This window comes from Triturus cristatus, chromosome 4_1, assembly GCF_964204655.1.
Source record: "Triturus cristatus chromosome 4_1, aTriCri1.1, whole genome shotgun sequence".
In the NCBI taxonomy this organism is placed as follows: Eukaryota; Metazoa; Chordata; class Amphibia; order Caudata; family Salamandridae; genus Triturus; species Triturus cristatus.
In genome coordinates this window covers 785,500,876-785,522,257 of record NC_140585.1, presented here as the reverse complement: position 1 = coordinate 785,522,257, position 21,382 = coordinate 785,500,876, and the positions used below count along the sequence as shown (strand labels likewise).

Here is a 21,382-nt window from a genome sequence, read left to right as displayed (position 1 = left end):
TTACAGAACATTGTAGTGATAACAGTTTGTTTTCTACTAAGGAAGCAGAGACATTCTCAGCTAAAGATGAGAAAGTATTAACTGTTGCTAAAACATCCTGTGAGAAAATGACTTTGTCTATATTACATAGACTGGAAGAGTACAATCTGATCAAGGTGCCGGAGTAGGAATCAAAGTTGACCCCAAAAAGTGTATCAAAAAGGCAAGAACCTACCTGTCACATCCCGCTAAGATACACACAAGTAGAATGTTGTAAATCGGGCCATACTTAACTAGCAGGCAACTTTACAAAAGAAGCAGCAGTAGAAATGGAACTAAAATGCAGCAGCACAGATGTGCCAATAGCTAAACTTAAAATGACTGCACAGTTTATTACATATTAATCTTGGGTTTGTGAGATGCTCAACGGAGAGATTATTGTTTTTTAATTGGTCCAGATGGATAACAAGCAAAATCACATTTGCAATACATATACAGAAACTGATGTACAACCACATCAAGAATATCAACATGCATCGGCTAAAGTAGACAGGAATGTAAGTAGGAAAAAAAAAAATCTATATATGATCAGACATTAAAGCAACACAAGTTACAGATTGGAGAACAAGTACTTGTTTAACGAATAGGCATTGTGGCAAAAACTATCAGAAAGTGGCTATCAGAGCTATTTGCTGTGGAAATTAAAACCCCTGATCTACCAGTATGTAAAGTGCGATAGGAACCAGATCCTGACAAGAAATAATCTACTCTTAAACGTAGAACAGGCGGAGAAAATGACAAGTATTAGGAATCACATTGGAACCTGCTGCCCTTTACAATCCAAATAAGGAAAAGACTGTGAAAGGCAACGTACCTTGGAATTTAAAAGATACAATTCTAAGTGAAAACCAAGATGATTCTTAGAATGATCTACGGAGCTGCTCGGACCCCCCCCCCCCCCCGCGCGCCATACGACCCCCGCGGGTGAGTAGTGCTGAATCTAAAATGTCAGAAATGAGCTTGAGTAATAGTGTGGGTACTAACAGCCTGAACAGGCTCCAGTACTGCATGCAATTTTAAAGTTTGTCTATGAACAATCAGGTGAGACGTTAAAGGTACAAGGGCCCCACTGGACGCACATTGAGATTTATCACAAATGGTATCCAAATCAGAGTAAGCTAGCTTGCATGAGTTTCCAAGTCAAGTGACTCTCAAAAGGAGATTCCTGTCTGACAGATAGTTTAAAGACACCCATATGAATTTAAATATGATCAAACAGATATAAAGAATACTCAATAAGTATATGGTGGAATAGATAGACCTTTGAGTTTCTTTAAAAGAGTGATCTTCATTTCAAAGGAATGCTGGTGTGAAAAAGTGTTTAAAGCATCCTCATTGATTAGTAGGGCAAAGAGAAAAGGTGTAAAATGTAAATTTGAAATATAAATGTGTATAGATATGTAAAATTTGTTTATATATATTACGAAAAATAAATAGTGGTGATTTTTTTGACACATATTAGTCAGTGTATATATTATTGTGCTGTATTTCCTTTGACTTTGGATTTGAAAACTTAAAGATTTTTCTACAAAAATACATCGTTTAGGAAGAGATAACTAAACTACCTCTTCATTTAATAGCATTTTGTATTGATCCCTAGGCATTACTTTACTTTATGACTTGTACCCGTGAAAATAAGCTTTCTTTTTAGAAGCAAATCGTTATATTATTGCCAGAGTATGACCAGATGCTTAACATGTGCTACTAAGACAGCACTACACATGCATATATTTAAAATGTTATTCAAATGTTACATTTTGCATCTATAGTATAATTTATTTTAAGAATACACAGTTGGAAATGTAAATAACTGTTTTGCTACACGTTTAAGCCATTGCAGAATAATTTATGTCAAACTGACATTTATATTTCTAGGCAGAAACACTACATAAACCAGCAGACCTGGAAGCCTGAGCTACACACCAGAATGCTGGTTAAGTTAACTCTAAATATAAAGGGTTGATTCCAAAGGTAACACTTCCAACAGTGGACAGCCAAGTAAAGTTAAGTCAGGATAAAGGAAGCACCAGTGACTATTAGGAAGAAATCTCCAAAAAGACAGTCTGTCACAGAATTAACAGAGAAATCTAAAGAATTACATCACAAGGAGAAAATAGAAATTGGGTACCTGTAGTTGTTTACTTCCAAATAGGAAGAAAAGATCAGCTCGAACAGAGTAAAGACATGAGCCTCTCAATGAGTGCGACACTGAATTTTCAGAAGTTCAACTATTGCAGTGAATATGTGCCAAGAAATTCAAAGCTGTGCTCAGTTGGATAGGGAATACTTTCTAGAAGTTAGTTTATTACATCTCTAAAAAGCTGCAGTAAAACTGAAGTTATTTACGGTTACGATTGTTCATAACACCTTAAGGTATGTTTATAAACACCTCAAATTCATTAAAAACACTAAAGTACAGTTATGGTTTAGAACACTAAAATTTGCAAGGTATGATTAGCTCTGCAATTCATACCTCAAACAGCCTTGTAAACCATAACACAACAAATGTAGTGCCCATGACCTCACAATAGTTACAACAAGCAACACCTAAAAGCATGTCAATAAATAACACCTAATCAAACCAATAATTAACATTATATTCAGAGTTGTCTCAGTGACCGTGTTAATGGTAATGTGATAAGTAACATAAAAGACAATTTATGACATTTGTGGTTGCATCTGTTACATCAAGGGTGATGATGTCATTTGCATTGTATTTGATGTGGGAGTTATGGTGTGCATGGCTGTTATTCAAGTTATGGTTTGAGGTTCTATCAATAATTTGAGAATTTCAGTCACTTTTGGTTATTATAATTCAAAATCATGAATGCACTTCAACTATTTTTTTTTTTTTTTTTTTTTACAAATAACTACATATGTGAGAATCCATTACTGCTCTTATTCAAATTATCACAGTGAATTTTGAAAACCAGAACTGATTTTACCCTTCTATGAAACTGCACTTATGGTTTTCGTAAAATTGTCATAGCAACATCTGTAAAATAGAGAAACTTATCCATGCATCACTCAAGCGAGTGTGTGACCCATTCTCGCCAAAGGACCTAGCTATATTTAATAATAAGTCTCACCTTTTGGCTTTGACAATGCGAAAAAACATTGGAAAATTAAATCCAGAGCACAATCATGTGTCACCACAGAAGTGTATGTATCTGTTTTATTGCTACAGCCTCCCCAATGCGATGATGTATGGGTGACAAATGCCATGATGCACTGGCCGTTTTGGCCCTCAGTGTGAGGATGTGTGCAGCATTTACGATGACTGTGGACAATCAACTTTTTTTTTTTTTTAAGTGTGCAGTTCTTATATTGCAAACATCAATCTTGAAGTGGTAAACTTAAAAGAAAAAGTGCAGAAAATGGCATTTGCAGAAAGGAGCGTCCCAGTAGCAAATTGCAGCTGTTATGCTTTTAAACAAAAATATTTTAAAATTTGACGAGTAGGGGCAGCAGAGCAAGTAAATGCTGCCTAAAAGTGGTAGTGTTGAGCAAAGAGTGGCAGGAAGCAACAGAAGGGGTTATAAACAACAACAACAAAAAAAGAGTTGGATAGGCAATGGTTTGCAAAGCATCAGAGCGTGGGGATATTGGGGATATTAAATGGGGAAACAGAACACTGCTGGAATTTTAAAAACAGTAGCTTCATCATGGAAACAATGGAAGGGCTACAAGTAATCCAATCAAAAAACAATAGTAAAGAGTTTGTGTTACAAGGGAGAGGCAAACACAAGAAGGAAAGAAACCCATTAATTATGAAGCAAGTAAACGAGATTGCTAAAAACCGTCTACCAATGATGATCAATGGGCTGACAAAAAGCTCATTGTAAATGCACTGCATTTTAAACAGCTAGTTAAAGTTGTCTGTAGGCCAAACCTTAAGATCTTTTCTTCTATAGCTCTGCAACGCATTGGTCAGCATGGTGCTCATTTAGAAAGCTCTATTTCCAGCAACAACCCTCCCAAATAATTTTCTGGGCTCTGGATTGGGGTCCATCAATACATTTTTCAGGTCACTAAGGAGTGAAGGCATTATGGGATGAACGAGGCAGAAAGTGAGGAAAGGCAGTGCGTTGCATTGCAGAACCAAGTTGCTCTGATTGTACTATCATAACCTTAAACCCCAAAGGACCACTTCAAAATGCATAAGGAATATTTGAATAAACAAGACAAACTGCATCCCAGTACAACATAAAACATCTTTGCTGTATCAACCCCACCAGATTTGACCCTGTTTAAGTAGTTTATCTTACTGCTTTCCTTTGCCAGATTAGCATGCATCTGACCAAATGTTTCATCCACATTGCACTACCATAAACCTGCTTGTCCTGCTTACTTCTACCTGAAGATGATAGGACAAACCACACCACTCAATGTCTGTTCTAATCAGTTTCACCCTACAAATCCCCTACTAATCTCCAAGCTAAACGCCTATTAACTCATACCATTAACCATAGCAACCAAACATTCCCTATATGTGCCTTTGCCATCTCTCTAACTTCAAGTCCAAACGTATTCAGAGCGCCATCTCCCGCAACTGGACCCTCCTCAATTCTACAGGAACCACACTCCTGAGTTTGAGTTTGAAAGTATTTTTAAAGCGCACGTATACCAGCGGTTTCTTGGCGCTATGGCTGACGGGAAACTGAGGTTAAAAACAGGGAGGGAAGGGGGAGCGTTTATTCAAGGGACTTTGTGAATAAGTGGGTTTTAAGGCGTTTACGGAACTGTGAATAGAGGGTGATGGAACGAAGTTCAAGGGGAAGGGAATTCCAGAGGGTAGGGGCAAGGATAGCAAATTTAGATCCTCCCCACTTCTTTCACCGGAAACGTGGGATGGTGAGGAGGAACTGGGAGGAGGAACGTAAAGTCCTGGTGGGGATATATGAGGCAATTTCAGAAGAAATGAAGGCTGGCGCCAAGCCCGATCGGGCCAAAAAGGTAATGGATGCGAGCTTGAATTGAATTCTAGCTCGCACGGGGAGCCAATGTAGTGAATTCAGAAGTGGGGTGGAATGGTGAAATTTAGGGAGATTGAAGACCAGGCGAGCCGCCTGGTTTTGTATCTGTTGTAGGCGACGCAAACTGTATGCGGGGATACCGGCATACAGGGCGTTCCCTTAGTCCAGGCGGGACATCACCATGGCCAAGATAATGAGTTTGAGGGCAGAGAAAGTGAAGAAGCGGGACACCCTGCGTATAGTGCGCAGTGAGAGGAAAGAAGAGGATACCACAGAGCTGACCTGGGAGTGAAGGGTGAGTTGAGAATTAAGTTTTATGCCTAAAGTTTTAACTGAGGAAGAGGGAGCAGGAGAGGGACCAAGGGCGGGGGGCCAGAAGAGAGGGGACCAGGGGCTGGATGAACCGCCCGTCAGCACCAACTCGGTTTTATCAGGGTTGAGTTTCAGGTGGTTGTGGTTCATCCAGTCCCTGATATGGAGCATGACAGTTTGGAAATTAAGAACAGCAGAGGGAGAAGAGAGATTAAAGACCAGCTGGAGGTCATCCGCATAATTGAATACGGTGACCTCCATCTGTTGAAGAGAAAAAATTAAAGGGGCAATATACAAATTAAACAGAAGGGGAGAGAGAGAGGAACCTTGGGGGACCCCGCACTGAACTTTCCGGATGTCCGCTGTGAATTCACCCAGGCGGACAGCCTGGGTGCGGTTGCTCAGGAAGGAGGATAACCAGACCAGGGCAGTCCCCCCGATCCCCGCCGCCCCGATACGGGAGAGTAGAATGTTATGATCCACTGTATCAAAGGCGGCTGAGAGATCGAGGAGCACAAGGGCCTGGTGCTGATTAGTATCCATGCCCTCCCTGAGGGTGTCTAGAACCGACATAACAACGGACTCCGTAGAGTGTGCGGGGCGGAAGCCAGCTTGGCGGGGGGCAAGGGCTCCGTGCTTCTCCACAAAGGAACTCAGGGCGCGAGTGACGTGGCGCTCGAGCACTTTAGCCAAAAATTGCAAAAGGGAGATGGGGCGGAAATTGGCTGGGACAGAAGGGTCTGCCCCCGGTTTTTTCAAAATGGGCACAATTACCGCAGATTTCAGGGAGCTGGGGACTATGCCTTGAGAGAGGGAGCTATTTAGGAGGTGAAGGGGAGGGTCTGGGCAAGAGACAAAGATGTGACGGAGGATATGGGCAGGACAGGGATCGTGCGGGGAGCCAGATTTGATCAAAGGGATCAAAGAGGTAAGACTTTCCTTAGTGATAGGAGGAAAGGTGGTCAGTGCGCCCTTGGGGGGAGGACATCGAGGAGCATCAAAAGATGGGGAAGGAGGAGGGATGTTGGCCTTGATGGTTAAAAATTTGTGAATGAAATAATCATTGAGAGAGAGGCAAAGATCTTCAGACGGGACTGGTTTTAGAGTAATTCGGTCTGAGAACGCCAGGTTGTGAACGATGGTAAAAATCTCCTTAGACTGGTTCTCTGCTGCTAAAATCTTGGAGGAGAAATAAGATGTTTTAGCCTCCAAGATGTCTTTTTTGTACTGGCTCAGGATGTTAGAGTATTCCAGTTTCAAAGTGGGGCAATAGTTTCTCCTCCAGGCCCGCTCCGCGCGACGGACTGTTAATTTGGTGGTTTTGAGCTCTTTATTAAACCACCGATTAGCGTCTTTGTCGCGTTTGGAAGAGATGCGCTTGAGCGGGGCAACGGAGTCGCGGCTATGGGAGAGCCACTGATCTATGGTATCAACCTGGGAGGCAGTGGTAAGGCCCTGAAGAGAGGGGAGAGAGCGGGTAAGAAGAGAGGAGAGATTCTCGAGGTTGACACGGCCCCATGAGCGGACCCAGGTGTTTTTGGGCCGGGGGGGCTTAGCTGGAGGGAGAATAGGAAGGAGAAAGGAGATCAGGTGGTGATCAGACCAAGAACAAGGGGAGATAGAAAGTGATTCCACAGGGCAGTTCAGGGACCAGATCTGGTCAAGCCGATGACCTTTAATGTGGGTAGGGGAGTGAACGTGAGATATAAAGTTAAGGGAGTGGAGGGTTTCGGAAAATTCCTTTGATGACGGACATTCGGCGGGATCAGAGGGCCAGAAATTAAAATCGCCAAGGAGCAAGATGGAGGAATTATTGACTGTAATGGTAGCCAAGGCCTCCAAAAAGTCGGGGAGAAACTGTAGGGGGGACTGAGGAGGACGGTAGGTGAGGAAGCAGGTTAGAGGGGGAGAGGTGGAAACTGTGCGAATCACCAGAAATTCGGTGGTGGCAATGGTAGGTAAGGATAGAACTTGGAAAGGGAGATCGGTACGTGCGATGACCGCCACGCCGCCCCCGGCTCTACCTGAAGAACGATCCGCCCTAAGGGCATAGTAGGAGGCCGGTAAGGTGGAAAGGAGGGCAGGGAGGGAGTCATCGCCGAACCAGGTCTCGGTTAAAAAGAGAAGATCGGGAGCATGAAGGTCCAACAGGACCGAAAGTTCGTGCGCATGGGCAACGGCAGACCGAGTATTAAGATAGAAGGCAGTGAAGTTTTTAGGAATAGGCAAAGGGACTGACTCGTAGGAGAGGTATCACCTGTGGGAACAGGGCAAGACAGGGGGGTGGGGGGAGTTATGCCAAGAGCAGATATCCGGGAAATTGTTGTGGCCGAGATGGGCCAGTGGCCCTGGTAGCTACGAAGTAGGTCCGGGGTGTAGGTGGTGAGTGGGGCAGGGTGAGGCGCCCCTAGTCCCGGCCGGGCGCAGACGGGCTTAACTTAGGCGCAACTTCGGCGCGCATTCGTCGCGCCCGCTGCGCTCGCCCGCTGCGCGTTCTGAGAATGCACATTTAAGTAGTGGGCCTTTAGGGCGGGGAGGGGGCGTGGCCACAGAGTGGGCGTGGCTAGCGGCGATGAAGGCAGGTAGAGGGTGTCCCGTGACAGCGCTGGGTCCGCTGCACGTCGCCCTGAAGTGCCTGAGTGCGAAAGTTTGCTATTTTTAAAGAACACACCAGTTAAAAATACAAATAATTACAACAGCGGTGTCACCTCCCGGCTTTTCGCCTCAGGAGACCGGACTCCTCACCTACACAATTTTTTTCACCAGAATCCTCTGCCTCAATCAACATATGTTCTAAAAACCATAAACAAGATAGACCTGCTACTGATCTCTGAACAATACAAATAGCAAAGGAATAAGAAAACGGTACAGAAAATATATATTAAAATACTATATGCAAAACAAGAAATAAACATTATAAATCCACACTCATAGAAACAGGGTAAATTAATGAGTGCCGCTTTTTGTAAAGGACGTGTAAAAACATACATTTTGTATCAAAGGAAGGAGGCTGTTACAAGTGGTCTCAGCAACACCTGATGAAACGATATTTTGAACCGCTAGAGCTGCATTATGATAAACATCCCTACTCTTCAACTATCTTTTACCGTAACTCAAATGTTACCCATGCTGGCTAACTAATTTGGTGATGAAGACTGCACAGCGGATGAGGTAAAAATCTGCAGATCTCAGACAGCACACACTACCTTGCATTGTTCCGTATAACACCTATGTTAAAAACAGAAGCAAATCATGAAAGAAGCTCATATACACCTCATTATTGTTTCCTTCCATCAATCCAGAACTTTGAAAAAACGTCACTTTAAGCATCTCACTGAATCACAGTGTGCAAAATAAGTATGTTCTTCCACCCAGTGAAACCACACAGCAGGCTGGGTTTGGTTATTAGGGGGATTTCTCACGCACAATACTGAAGCAACTGCCAAGCTTTCACCCTCATCCAACTCTGCACTATCCACTAATGACATGACCATAAAGTTCAAAACCAGCCCCCCCACCTGAAACCACACTATTTAGTGACACAAGGACAATATGCCTAATTAAGGGCACAAAGGAGTGACAAGCGCCCAAATTTAAATTGAAGCACAATTTTAATCAGTTAGGTTTGTAATTAACAAAATATAATGGAAAAGATTATCATTGGCAAGAGGATCATAGCATGCTACGCTATCTGCTTTTACGGCTACAGCAAAACGTCATATACAATGGTAGCTAAAGCAGGGTTACGGTAAATAGTACTTTAATGTGTTTTAACTCTTCCAGCTCAGGTGAAGTTAGTAAATAAACTTTTCAAATAGAATAGTAAATAAAATAAATGTAAGCAGGTGTTAAGAGATTAGTTTGACCGAGTTATATAGTTTAAATCTAGGAAGGCACATATTGTAATGGATAACTTTAGAGTCATCAGTGACAGATTACAGGTTGATACTCTTTGGTGAAGGTTATGGAATACCTTTCAAAGAGCAGCCACTTAGTGAAGAAACTTCAAAAATAAAATCGATAATTTTATTTTGCAAGCTAGGAGGTAACAATAAAATCTTTCACTGGTGTACATATTACTGAAAGCAGTAATGCAGATGGAAACGGTAAATCTGTACAAAAAAGCTAAGATCGGTGGAATATCTAACTGACAGATCTGGCTCAAAACCAATCTCTGTAAGTGCCAAATCAGCATCAATGCCGACATTCAACATCTGCGCCAATAATACTTCTTGCCAAGGCTAGTCCACATAGATGAACGCTGAAACTCAGTAGTGTTGAAGGTGGGGTCAACCAGGTAATGGGTTTATGCAAATGGTCTGCAACTTTGACAGCATTGGAAAATGATGGATGTGTTCAAGGACGACCAGAACTTAAGGAAGCTTTGAAAATACTATTTTATAAAATAACTGCTTAAAACTGGTACAACATTGAAATATGTTAGCCCACATCTTTACACCGTCTTATCACTAGAGCTCAGCATCCTCTTTACCATAGATAAACCTAGACCCAAAACAAGGTACCAAACATCTTAAAACTCCATTCTGATGCAAGATAACAGCAAGACCACCAAATAAAAACATTTGAGCATGCCCAGCACCACCATCTGCTTACTTGTCAATGTGACCCTCAATGATTTGCTCACCAAGACAACTGCTATTGTCCCACTGCAAGCCAGGAATTAAAGGACTTCAAGTAACATTCATATGGTTCAATTATCTGCAACGAACCACCTAGTTCACCTAAAATCGAAGAAGCCCAAAACAAATTCCTTTAAAATCCCTGCACAATACCTACTTCCAATAGACATGAGGTAACTATATATTTCTTAAAAGGCAAATAGCATATCCTCTCTTCACCTGCAGAGTACCATCTCTAAACAATCTGAGACACCAAAATGAATTTCTTTCTCTGGAACCGGATGTCAATACTACAGCTATATTAGGCAATGCACAGTATAGACTTCTAAGTGCTTCAGTAGCAAGCGCTACAAACACCTCCTTTACAACATGAAAAGTTAGCAGCAAATTCAAACAATCGATGCCAACAATACAAAACCACTTCCATCTAGTCACCTTGATCTCAGATTCTGCAAAAAGTGGCATTTTTACAAATCCCACAAATGAAGGAGACAAATCATGGAACCTTCGGAACTGGTCTTCCAACTCAAACATGGTACTGAGACGAACACACTCCTCTGAGTCTGGGATGGCATTGTGGTCCAATAAGAAAACCAATAGGCATACTCAATCACCCTTCCAGTCACTCGAAGCACACACTCAGAGTTCACAACCCACCCCCAATGTCTCCGGATATAGGCAGAAATACAAAACAGCTTAAATAATATCGAACTGTAAACATTTTTAATCAGAATGTTAAACTATGATTAACCACTTTGTATATTCAGAACGGTAATTAAGAACTGATCATCAAATCAAATATGTTGGCATTAAACAAAACATTTTTTACTATTGTACTATCAACCAACTTCCAATGAATATCCAGGAGACCACGTTCTCAAGATCATGTTGCGTCTGCCAAGAACCTAGTTTATATATGAATAATTACCATTCTCCAGAAACTCATACTGCTTATCATAAGGTGACAGAACAGTCACCCGCTGTCAAATTAAGTCAGCTTGCCTATATTATAAAGCATTTGATGTCCACAGGTTCAGCAGCTAGCATCACTAATAGCCATGCAAACATCCCCCACCATCCCCGCCCCAATACTCCGGAGCCAAGCTCCCCTTGTTTTGATGCTAGAATGGATAACCACATTAATCTCCTATTAAGGGTTTCCCACAGTGGGCTTTTAAATAAGATATACAAGTAAATTAAATCCTTTACTGTTTCAGTTAAGGGATTGTCGGTCTTTGAAAATGCTTGGTTTTATGACTTTTAAAGACGTTCAAATGGTTTTAATAGTGCATATCAAACTGCATTTGCATCACCTATCCCTTCTGTAAATTAGGACAAGGCCTGCCTCAGATATAAAACAATTATACATAAACACTCCCAAATTTAACAGCAGTAGTATATAGCTAAAGCAAATAATTTACAACTCATTTGTACATGTACTGAAGAGTAAGTATTACAAAGACTGTGTGCAGTCCACTAGTGGCCATCAAATGAACTTAAATGTTACCATCATCTAACCTATACTTCAACTAGAAATTCAAATACAACACATTAACAGCACTGTCTCTTTCTTTTTTAAAGCTCACAAAAGAATTATCGGAATTTCCTCTAACAAAATAATGAAGATAATGTATAAACTGATTCCTTGCATATGAGAGCGTGTTATACAAACAATGCAACACAAAAATATTGGCTATACAATGGTCTTTACAGAACCCTGCTTCCGATGTTGGAAGAATATTACATTTACCAGCCTATTCATGCAATTCAGGTAAAACCAACTTGATAAAGATTTTCAGAATACTATTTAAGAGACATCACAAAGTTATAACATGTACGGTTGAATTATTTTTTTACAAAATCAGCAATAAAGTAGTACCCCCACAAGTCTCTGGAAAAATTTCCAAATAAAAAGTATATGTTAATGAATTCTGCTAAAACGTTACAATACTAATTTAAATCATATTACAGCTTTGAGGCAGCTTACTGAACCAAGCCCTGAAAGGCCATTCATTCTTTTCCATTCACTGCCCAGGCACTTGCATACCCGTTTCCGACACACACTTATCAAATGTTTGTATTTAGTGTGTTCAAACTCAACTGAGACACTTCCTATCACATTTGTGGCACATGGCCATGATGGATTGATAGAATAATAAGAGTAATGTAACACCACTTTCTGGAATAGATCTGTCCTGTCGACATAAATGAGGTTGAAAGCCCTTATAAAATCTGATACCCATTACATAGGATATACCTTTCATGGAAAATTGATTTAGGGTGATCCATCTGACCCAAGTCATATTAACAAAAAGGTGATTAACAAAGAGTTGGAAGTGCAATCGACCTCCAACTGAAAAGATGACACAATTGAATGCAAATTCTACATTTTGGGGGTTGTGAAACCCCTTATAACCTTAACCTATAAAAGTCCAGACACCCCCAGTTTTAATTATCTCATTGCAGCCTATAAAACTTAGAACACCCAAAGTTCTACTGATCTAATTCATTTTTTCCTCCATTGGTTAATTCCACCTTTTTTCTTTCACATCCTTACTATACGTTTGGCATAAATGTCAACTTGCTATTTGATGTGTTCCTGGTAAAGTGTTTTGGAATGCACGTGCTACTCTCAAACACCTCTGAATTTCATTGTATCAACTGTCGAACATAGAGCGCACAAATTCATGTAAATTAAAAATGTTGCACTTTAATAGTTTTGTGCACGTTTTCAGATGTTTCACTGTTGTCACGAATTAGAAACTGCAGATTGCCATTGATAAAAAATAAAAAGTTGAAACCCAAGCCATTATTCAATTCAAAGAGCCATTATTCAATTCAAAGAGCCATTAAATTATCTCAACTGCATTCTGCACTCTCTTTGACCCTTTCTAAAAACAAAAGATATCAGCAGAACCGCGACTTATGCTACTGTCATACAGATCTAAGATTCATAAGCCTTCTGCTCGTCCCTGTAGCTTTACAGCTCGAACATCCACTTTCACCTGGCTAGTTGCACATTAAGTGACATGCGAGAGAATAACTATTTGGGTCGAAATGGCAAAAGAGTATGTTTTGACATTTATTTTACTAGACAATGACTAACAATTATATGGAATACCTATGACTGTCAGACTTGTTCACTCACAATTTATCATACTATTAAAAACAAAGATTGACAAACACAATAGAACATTTTCAATCATGTTGTACCTGTCAATAGGTAGCTCAATGAAAATCTAGATTACATAGCACCTAGGTAACAAGAACTATACCAAAAATCCATTACATTTGGAGTAGCTTACACTAGCAGTGAAGAACAAACCATGAATATAATTACTATGCACGTCAACAACAATCAGTGCATAGTTAATTCCTTATTTCATATTACAAAATGTATCTTTTCTTCCCACAACCATGCAGATTCGGGATCAGGAAGCCATTCGTAAATCGGAAACCATATCGAGTGATAACACACAGTACCCTACTAGAGGCATCTCATTATTTCTCAGTAACATACATTTCTTATGGACCTAAATTTCACAACTTTAAACAGGTGATTAACCTAACTCAACAGCACCTACATAAAACCTTTCTCCAGAGAAAAATATCAAATCCCCCGGACACAGGATTAAAGTTAAAACATATACATCAATTATAAAAAGCAACCAGGTGCACAAAGAACTAATGACATGAATGTAACTGTAATGATAAATATAACCGACTATGTATCACATACATTTACCACAGAAATCAAAAATGAAGTAGTGAATGAAGCCAAGTTGAACTTAAAAGTTCAGTTTATTGTTCTGTAATAATAATAATAAACATGTCTGCAGAGAAAACGTTCACAAGAAGCAGAAAGGAGTATAGTATGAGGAGTATTAACAAATATTCTAATAAGTACAGATTCAAAAAAAGATAACATACTCCACAACAGTAAGTAACTTCTGCATTACACTCTTGACAACACTTCCCACATTTTGGCAACAGAATTTTTTGGGGAAAACAATAAAACTGCACTGTTCAAATGCCATGATGTACTTTCAGAGAAAGTTAAAAATCAACGATAGTTAAAAACAACAGGAAAAGTAGACAGCTATATCAAGTGGAACGTGGTTCAATGTTTCAACAAAAAGAAACAAAAAAAGGTGCCAACTTAAGTCATATGAATCTTGCAATTAAACCCCATGACTGAAGAAGCAGGTAATTCCTTAAGGTGGGCAACCTGTGGTTGCGCATCTAATATAGCGCATGTACTTGTGGTTACGTTTGCAGGAGCATGTTTCACTCACCGTAAGTAATACTGTTTTAAAGCGAAGGCAGCGTTGGAACAACTTCTTGGAAAGTGAAATTCTTCCACTATCTCTCCCCACTGATTCTTCTCCGAAACCTGTGCAAAACAAAGACCGTGTCAGAGTAGAAAACGCAGCCTCATGGGGACTGAGATCAGACAGTATACGGTGTAAACAAACTGTGTGCATTCATGGCATAGAGTGAGTGGCAGGAGCGGACAGCGTGATTGTGTGCAAGTTAGCCTAGGAAACCGGTTATTCCTGGACAAACATCCATACGATGGTGTTTAAAAATGCCTGTTTCATTCATTTACTACACCCAGAGCCACCACGAACACAAACGGGTGGTGTTTACATTAAAGGCACATCAATACTGCGAAAACAGTCACCTTGATAAATGACGCATTAGATTCTCACCAAAGAGTATTGAATTTGTCTGGGGAGCCCTGTCGTATGCCTGATCGTTCCACTACGGCGTCCGGGTTTTGGTGGCTCTGGGAGGCCTGCAAGTCTCGCTTGACCCTGCAGCCTAAAGTGGTATGTTGCTACTGACAGGGACCTAGCTCGTAAGATTCGTTGGCCGCCGCCCCCTATTCGTCCCGGTTATCGAAGTTTAACATGCCCGCTCAATTTGAGTTATACTAAAACTGCAGGCAAGAAAGGGGGAAGAGGGCGGCGATTGTTGCTGTTAAAGCAGGGGCGTCATTGACTGGCTGGCACTCGCTGACACAGAGGTATATAGTGCCCAGTTAATACTGAGCGCCACCCCGGGCAATTACGCAAGGTATAGCTCGTCAGATACAAACAGTACAATTACAAATCACCCTTAGAGTGGTCTTCCACGTTGCTTTTAGCACACCACCCTTCCAAACGAGGTAAGCAAAATACTTCTTCGGCCATTATTTTTAAAATTATCATTTACATCCATATGCGCGATCCAGTAAGGCAAATGTAAAACAATAAAACCATCATATTCTCAAATCATGCCTCCTGTCCACCCTCATCTTACATCAAAATGGCAACATACAATATTAACGCATTGTGTCGATCTATGTAGCCTTATACACAAGCTAACTTTTCTGAAAATACAACTTAAATTTGGTGAAAGATTTCCTTAACTATTGTCACCCCCACCTGTGCTGGTAAATTTTAAGCAAATGCTGCAATTCACAGAAATACATAAATACATTTGTCAATGTCAAAATAAGCATCAACGGCACACATTTGTAAACAGACTTCTCGCATGTCACCCCATCGGCCCCACAGGCACATTTCAAAAGAAAGGATTTCATCGATTATTGCAGATTACACACTGTTTAACCCCCCGTTTATTGCATTACATAAAAAAGTGAAGCTCGCGGTGCATAGTACCTCTAAATCCACTCTTCCTCACAGCCGGCCCCCATTCTAAAAAGAGCATCTACAAAAGTGGATGTAGGTTACAGTGTACCAAGGCACCAACGCAGTAGTAATGCACAACAACAAAAAACACAAAAGCAGTAAGTGATTCCCACCATGTCCCGTTCCCTTAGAGGGCCTTTTTGGACGACTGGAGGTCACAAAAATGCATCCAGACACGAAGGGATATAAAGACGAAGACAATATGCATAGGAAAAATACTAACAAATATTGTCTTACTAAAACTTTACCATCCTCCTTCCAATGCCTTCATTACACAAGACAACAACGCCTAGAATCTTGGCAGCACCCCGACAGACAAATACAGATTACGCATAGAAATAGATTAAGGGCACCTGTGCTCAAGATATCGCTGTTCTCTCTGTCCCAAACAATATCATTATTGTGTTTCTTGTAAGCACTACACTGGTGAATTAGTGCATGAAGTATAATGTGAACAGACAGAAAGGTATTGGGCAGCGTAGCAAAATAAACATAGATGGGAAGTGTATTATATTCATTCTCCAGGACTATAAGGCCTTGCCTGCTTAAGAGTAGCCATGATCACAACAAAAACAAAGTATCAAAAACATCATACTAACTTATAACAGGTTCACCACCAACAGTAAAAGTAGTACAAGGGTTAAGAAATGCAGGGCTGGACACTTAGTATGCACCCCTGCGCGCTCCTTGACCAACACCACCTTTACTTGAGGGATTCATATAAACTGAGCTCTGGGCACTTAATGTAGAACCTAAAACATTGATGTGTAACAAAAATTAACATAAAAGAGGAAATAAAGAGACTAAGTTATTTCCAAAGACTCCGCCCCTATAAAGCACTTTCTTGCTAAACATTACGTGCTCTGTCCAAAAGGTATGAAAATACTAGCAACAATCACACTTCTGACTGCAAAGCGTAGATAGTGAGTAACTTGAAATACAGCAGTGCATGTTCCAATCTTGGCACCATGCCCCCCAATATCTATACTTGCAACATCATTAATTAATATCGTTGCTGGCAGTTGGAGCAATTTATATGCGCATCCAGTCAACAATTTAATGGATTAAGCATATAAATAAGGGCTATGCTGATGTAAACATGGTCACTTCTATAGTAGGTTCCCCGTCATCCCCACTGTGGCCCTTTCCTATGCATTACTCAGGGTAGCAATACCAGAACATGTAAGGAAAGACAGAACAATAAAATCAAAAAGGAAGTAGGAATTGAGTATTTGGAGATATCAAGGAACTGGATAATGCGCCTATGAAACAAATATGAATAAAATAAACACAAATATTCTCTTCTCCATAGGCCTTTTCCTTCAGCAAAAAAAAGCCTTCCATTCAACGTGTTACTCGGACTAGCAATTGGAACACACAACACTGACAGTAGTCACACATTAAGGCAACTACACAAACAAGTATTTGGTGAGAGTCTTCATCACCCTGACTAGACCATTCTAGACGTATACAACCAAGATATTCACAAAAGTTGAACGGCTGATCAAGTGATTTTTGCAGCTCCCTCAAGTGATTTTTGCAGCTCCCTCCTGATGCCCACGAAGGCCTTCCCTTAGAGCACAGTACAAAGGGTAGCAATTAAAAAACACGATAGGGGAAAACGTCACTGCCTAGCAAGAACACGCCATGTCAGGACTACATAACCAAGCACTAAAACAGTTTTATCAGCGAGGAACATGCTTATGCAAAAATGCTGTTCTCCGCAACCCACAAATTTTAAGAAGGTCTATAATGCTACATACTTCTTAGGCTACCAATGCCAACACATGTAACCATTGGCAACAGCCCCATTTGTCAAAATACAGGCAGGTGCTTGTCACCTTAAATTCTTTTACCACCCTGACCCCTTCACCCAAAAATATCCACATAAATTAATTCCCTTCCACACATTACTCATAGTAACAAAAGCAGGTAATGACAGCACCCGTGAGTACGGAATAGATTGTACATTTGTGTACATGTGAACACACAGGTCATCCCTGTGCTACCAAGTCGCCTCTAACCTGACATAGCCGTATATGAAGGCCTTCACTGCTACACACTGCCCAAGATATCTAGCTACTTATGAAAACATTGACAATTGCCTAGGCCAGTAAACTCAAATTAGACTGATTTTGAATAGTACATGGAGCGATATTGGCAGGCCCTGTGACACCTCAGGCCTCTCTCCGCAAAGGACCTTATTTGCCCCCACACTACCCGGACGCAGTCCAGAGCAGCAGCGAGGGAAATCCAAAAAGTGTTTGACAGCAGGAGAATGAAGTTTGCCGGCGCGGCCCCCCGCTCACCTTAGAGAAGCCGCCCAGAGTAGTGACCCGGGTGTAGAGAGCATGCAGGTCCAGCTCCCTGCCCGCCACAGCCGGCAGCTTTCGAAACCGGGACCTGTGCACAAAGAGAGAGCATTAGAGAGATCCGGCAGACGAGGCCGGCGATACCGGACCCCTGGCAAAGCTACCCCTCCACCACCCCCCGTGTCTTATAGGTTTAAGGCTAAATGGGTCTTCTCACCCTCTGCTGTGGTGGAACTGCCTCAGCTCGTCCAGGAAAGCTTGCCCTTTCCTCCGCTGGTCCTCTTGAGGTTTCCCCGTCGAGTTTGCCATCCTTTTTGGTTTTTGGGATTTTAAAAACAAAATGTATTTTTTCCCCTTTTGATTTATTTTTTTAATCCCCTCTCTCCGTGTTAGGGAACCCGAGTCCCCATCGTCGTCTTCGGGACTGAAGGGGCCGGAGAGTGGTCTCTTTTCAAAGAAAAGTTGGGATTTAAAGAGGGGGGGGTGATAGCAGGGCCGTCGGCGGGCTGAACTGGGGGGGTCTGGGATCTTCAGCAGGGCCAACGGAAACACGGACCCGGCTGCCCCGCGCCCCACTCCATGCCTCTCACCAGCTTCGGCAAGAGAGATCCAGTGTTTTTTCCCCGGTTTATTTGATTTTTAAGGGGTTTTTCTGTCGGTTCTTTCGGGAGACATCCAGGGGAGGTGTATGTGTGTATGTATTGCACGGACACCGCAGCCACCTCCACGGGCGCACTTACCACATTCGATCACACACCGGCCGCTCGCGCCCGCTTACAGGACGCACTCGCGCTCTGCACACACTCACACACACAAAAAGAGCCCGGGATATGCGAGGCCGCGGCGGCTGCTGCTCGCCTGAGAGAAGGGGATTGTGTGTGTGTGTGAGAGGGAGGGAGCGAAAGAGCCCGGCAGCGACCCCTAGACTAGGCCGGAGGTACTGCGCACTGACAGAAATGGGTGTAAAGTCTGGTCAGCTGTGGCACCCGATCAAATGAACGCCATCTTGAAGAGAACGGCTAACGCGAATTTGTCAGCGACCTTCAGCTTTATGTGCGTAACAGCTTCATAAGTTGAATTATAAATGCATACTTTTTTGTGAGTTGAAATACTTTCTTAGGCACAATTTTCGGAAACCATTTTAATAAAGGCAACCTGTTTCTAAAATATGTTTAGGCAGTACTTACTTGTTAATTAATTTCAAACCAATATCTCTACTAATATATGACGATTTAACTGTGTACTTTCGTTATCTGTTTGGAAGCTCTTTGGGCTTATTTAATAAAAAAAAACGATGTGCTCTAAAATGGCCGGCGTGGGACTCCTCGCCGTTTGCAGTCCGCTTTCTCTATCTTTGGCATGACAGCAGCCACCCCAGCTGTAAGCGGCCAAGCCGGGAACAATAGAACAGACCAAGGGTTCGCCTTCCCGTGCTTTAGGGATCATCTGAAATGTGCTTCACTCTTTACATTGAAGCTAAGCGGAAAAAGAGAACAGAGAAAGAGATCAGGAAGGGGAAACGAGAAAAAAACGACTACTACCATTTTCTCAGGACAAGGCAAGAAGAATAAGGCAAGGGAGCGTCGTAGAAGAGACTAAAATGCTAAAAATATTGCTGCCTTCGTTACTGCGGGGAACGGAAGGGGATCTGACACTCTGTAACCATTAGAAGTGAGTGAGTACAAGTTGAGAGTGTTTAGTTCTGACTAAAGAGACAGAAGTTTTACTTTTTTGTTCACCTTACAGTTTCTTTCTCGATTTTCAATTACATTTTTCTTGTCAGAGAAAAGGCGCTGTTTATGGTCTATATTACACACACACACACACACATATATATTTATTTCAATAAAAGCATTCTGTTGATGGTTATTTACTCAGATCAAAAATAACGTTTATTGTTAAAAAATACAGAATACCTTGAAAACCTTAATTTGAAGTGCCGTGGTTAGAATACATGCTTAGAAAAACATTGAAATGCTAATTCGTGAATAAATAGTAAATCATAACTAGGGCTCCCGGTTTTATGGTATTTATTTTTTTGCCATTTCCGTCAGAATTTATCCATATTTATTTTTTGGACATTTTTTCTGTATTTATCCACATTTATTTTTGCCACAAGCAAAAGACGACGCTACAGCTAGTTTTTTTCCACATTTATTTAAATTGACAATGCACACATGCGCTCGGTTGTTATTGGTCAACACTACACATTAATCTGAAAACTTTGCCATTTGCAAAACGTCCCAAATATGCTTAAAAGTGCTATCACAAGCCATTTGTCTCAGAGCCTTGCAGTTTCTGTCATCTGCAGAGGGCCACATCCTCTCCCCCACTGAACACCATACTGCCCCACTGAGAGAAACTCACACTACCTTCAGCTGCAACCCAATTGTGCCCCGCTATAAACACCTGGAAGCAATTCAATTCAAATTATGCACTAGACTACAGTAATATGCTGCCTGAAAAAAAGTAACGACATACTGGAAAAAAGCAAACACTCTTAGGGAATACAACTTAAAGCTTTTACACTCATTCAGAAATCAATGAGCGTTAAGATGACGCTAATGTGTTTGAGTGTAAATAAAACCAATCTGGCCACTTTGCAACTACTCTGTCTTGCTTTATTTAGTTATGTATTTATTGTTTGTATTTTAAAACCTTTTTTCTCTCCTCCTGAGGCTGCATTTTGGAGTAGAAAAATGTCTGACAAAGAGATTTGCAGCAAAAGTGTTTCTTCTTTTTTTGGATCCATTTCACAGAGGAACAAATGACGGAATGGAATGCAAAGAACAATCACGGTTTTCTACAAGTGAGGAGGAGCGCAACAGAAAGAGAGGGAAGAAGAGGAAGAAAGAGTGGGGGCACCAGAAGTGGAAACTGTCCTTGACCTTGTCCAGGGAAAAAAGGAAGAGACCGCCCGCTGTGTAATTGAGCACTTTGAAGTGGCTTTGAATCATATCTGTGAGTGACCCGCTAATGCTAGACACAAAACGTTAGAGTAGGTACCTTAACCAATTGAACTATCTCTCTGAGATGCGTTATTGCTGGTGTTAGCTATGGACGGCCCTGTAATAGACGAGTGAGGCTACTGTTCGTACCCACAGTGGGGAGGGCACAGACCAAGGCACAGGCAGGTGTTATGTTAATACTTTTACTCAGACACACTCACTGACGGCCCATGGCCAGTGGCGAGCTGCTGCCCTCCTCCTCCTCACTTATGCAACCTCCAATTGCACAGTAGGGACCGTCCCCTGCTTGTCTCTGGCACCAGCGACCTTTCCACCCTAACCTGTTGGGCTACTGCTACCTGCACAACAAACGCGCTCTTCAGTTAACAGAGGCTGCAAGTGCCCCCTCAGTGCCAGACCGTGTTTAATTTAATAGGCTTTGCCGCCCCACGGGGTGCT

At 41.6% G+C, this 21,382-nt stretch overlaps 1 protein-coding gene across 1 annotated transcript in view; it reads right to left on the bottom strand.

Moving 5' to 3' along the window:
• ARID2 (AT-rich interaction domain 2) overlaps positions 1-18,897 on the bottom strand; it is a 1,055,333-nt gene extending 1,036,436 nt beyond the window's left edge. Inside the window, exons 1-3 of the mRNA XM_085653362.1 lie at positions 18,193-18,897; positions 17,973-18,066; positions 14,263-14,360 (exon numbers count right to left, since the gene is read on the bottom strand). Coding sequence (XP_085509488.1) covers positions 14,263-14,360; positions 17,973-18,066; positions 18,193-18,284 — 284 coding nt within the window. The 5' untranslated portion in view covers positions 18,285-18,897. The remainder of the gene's footprint in view (positions 1-14,262; positions 14,361-17,972; positions 18,067-18,192) is intronic.
• Positions 18,898-21,382: the final 2,485 nt, after the last annotated feature.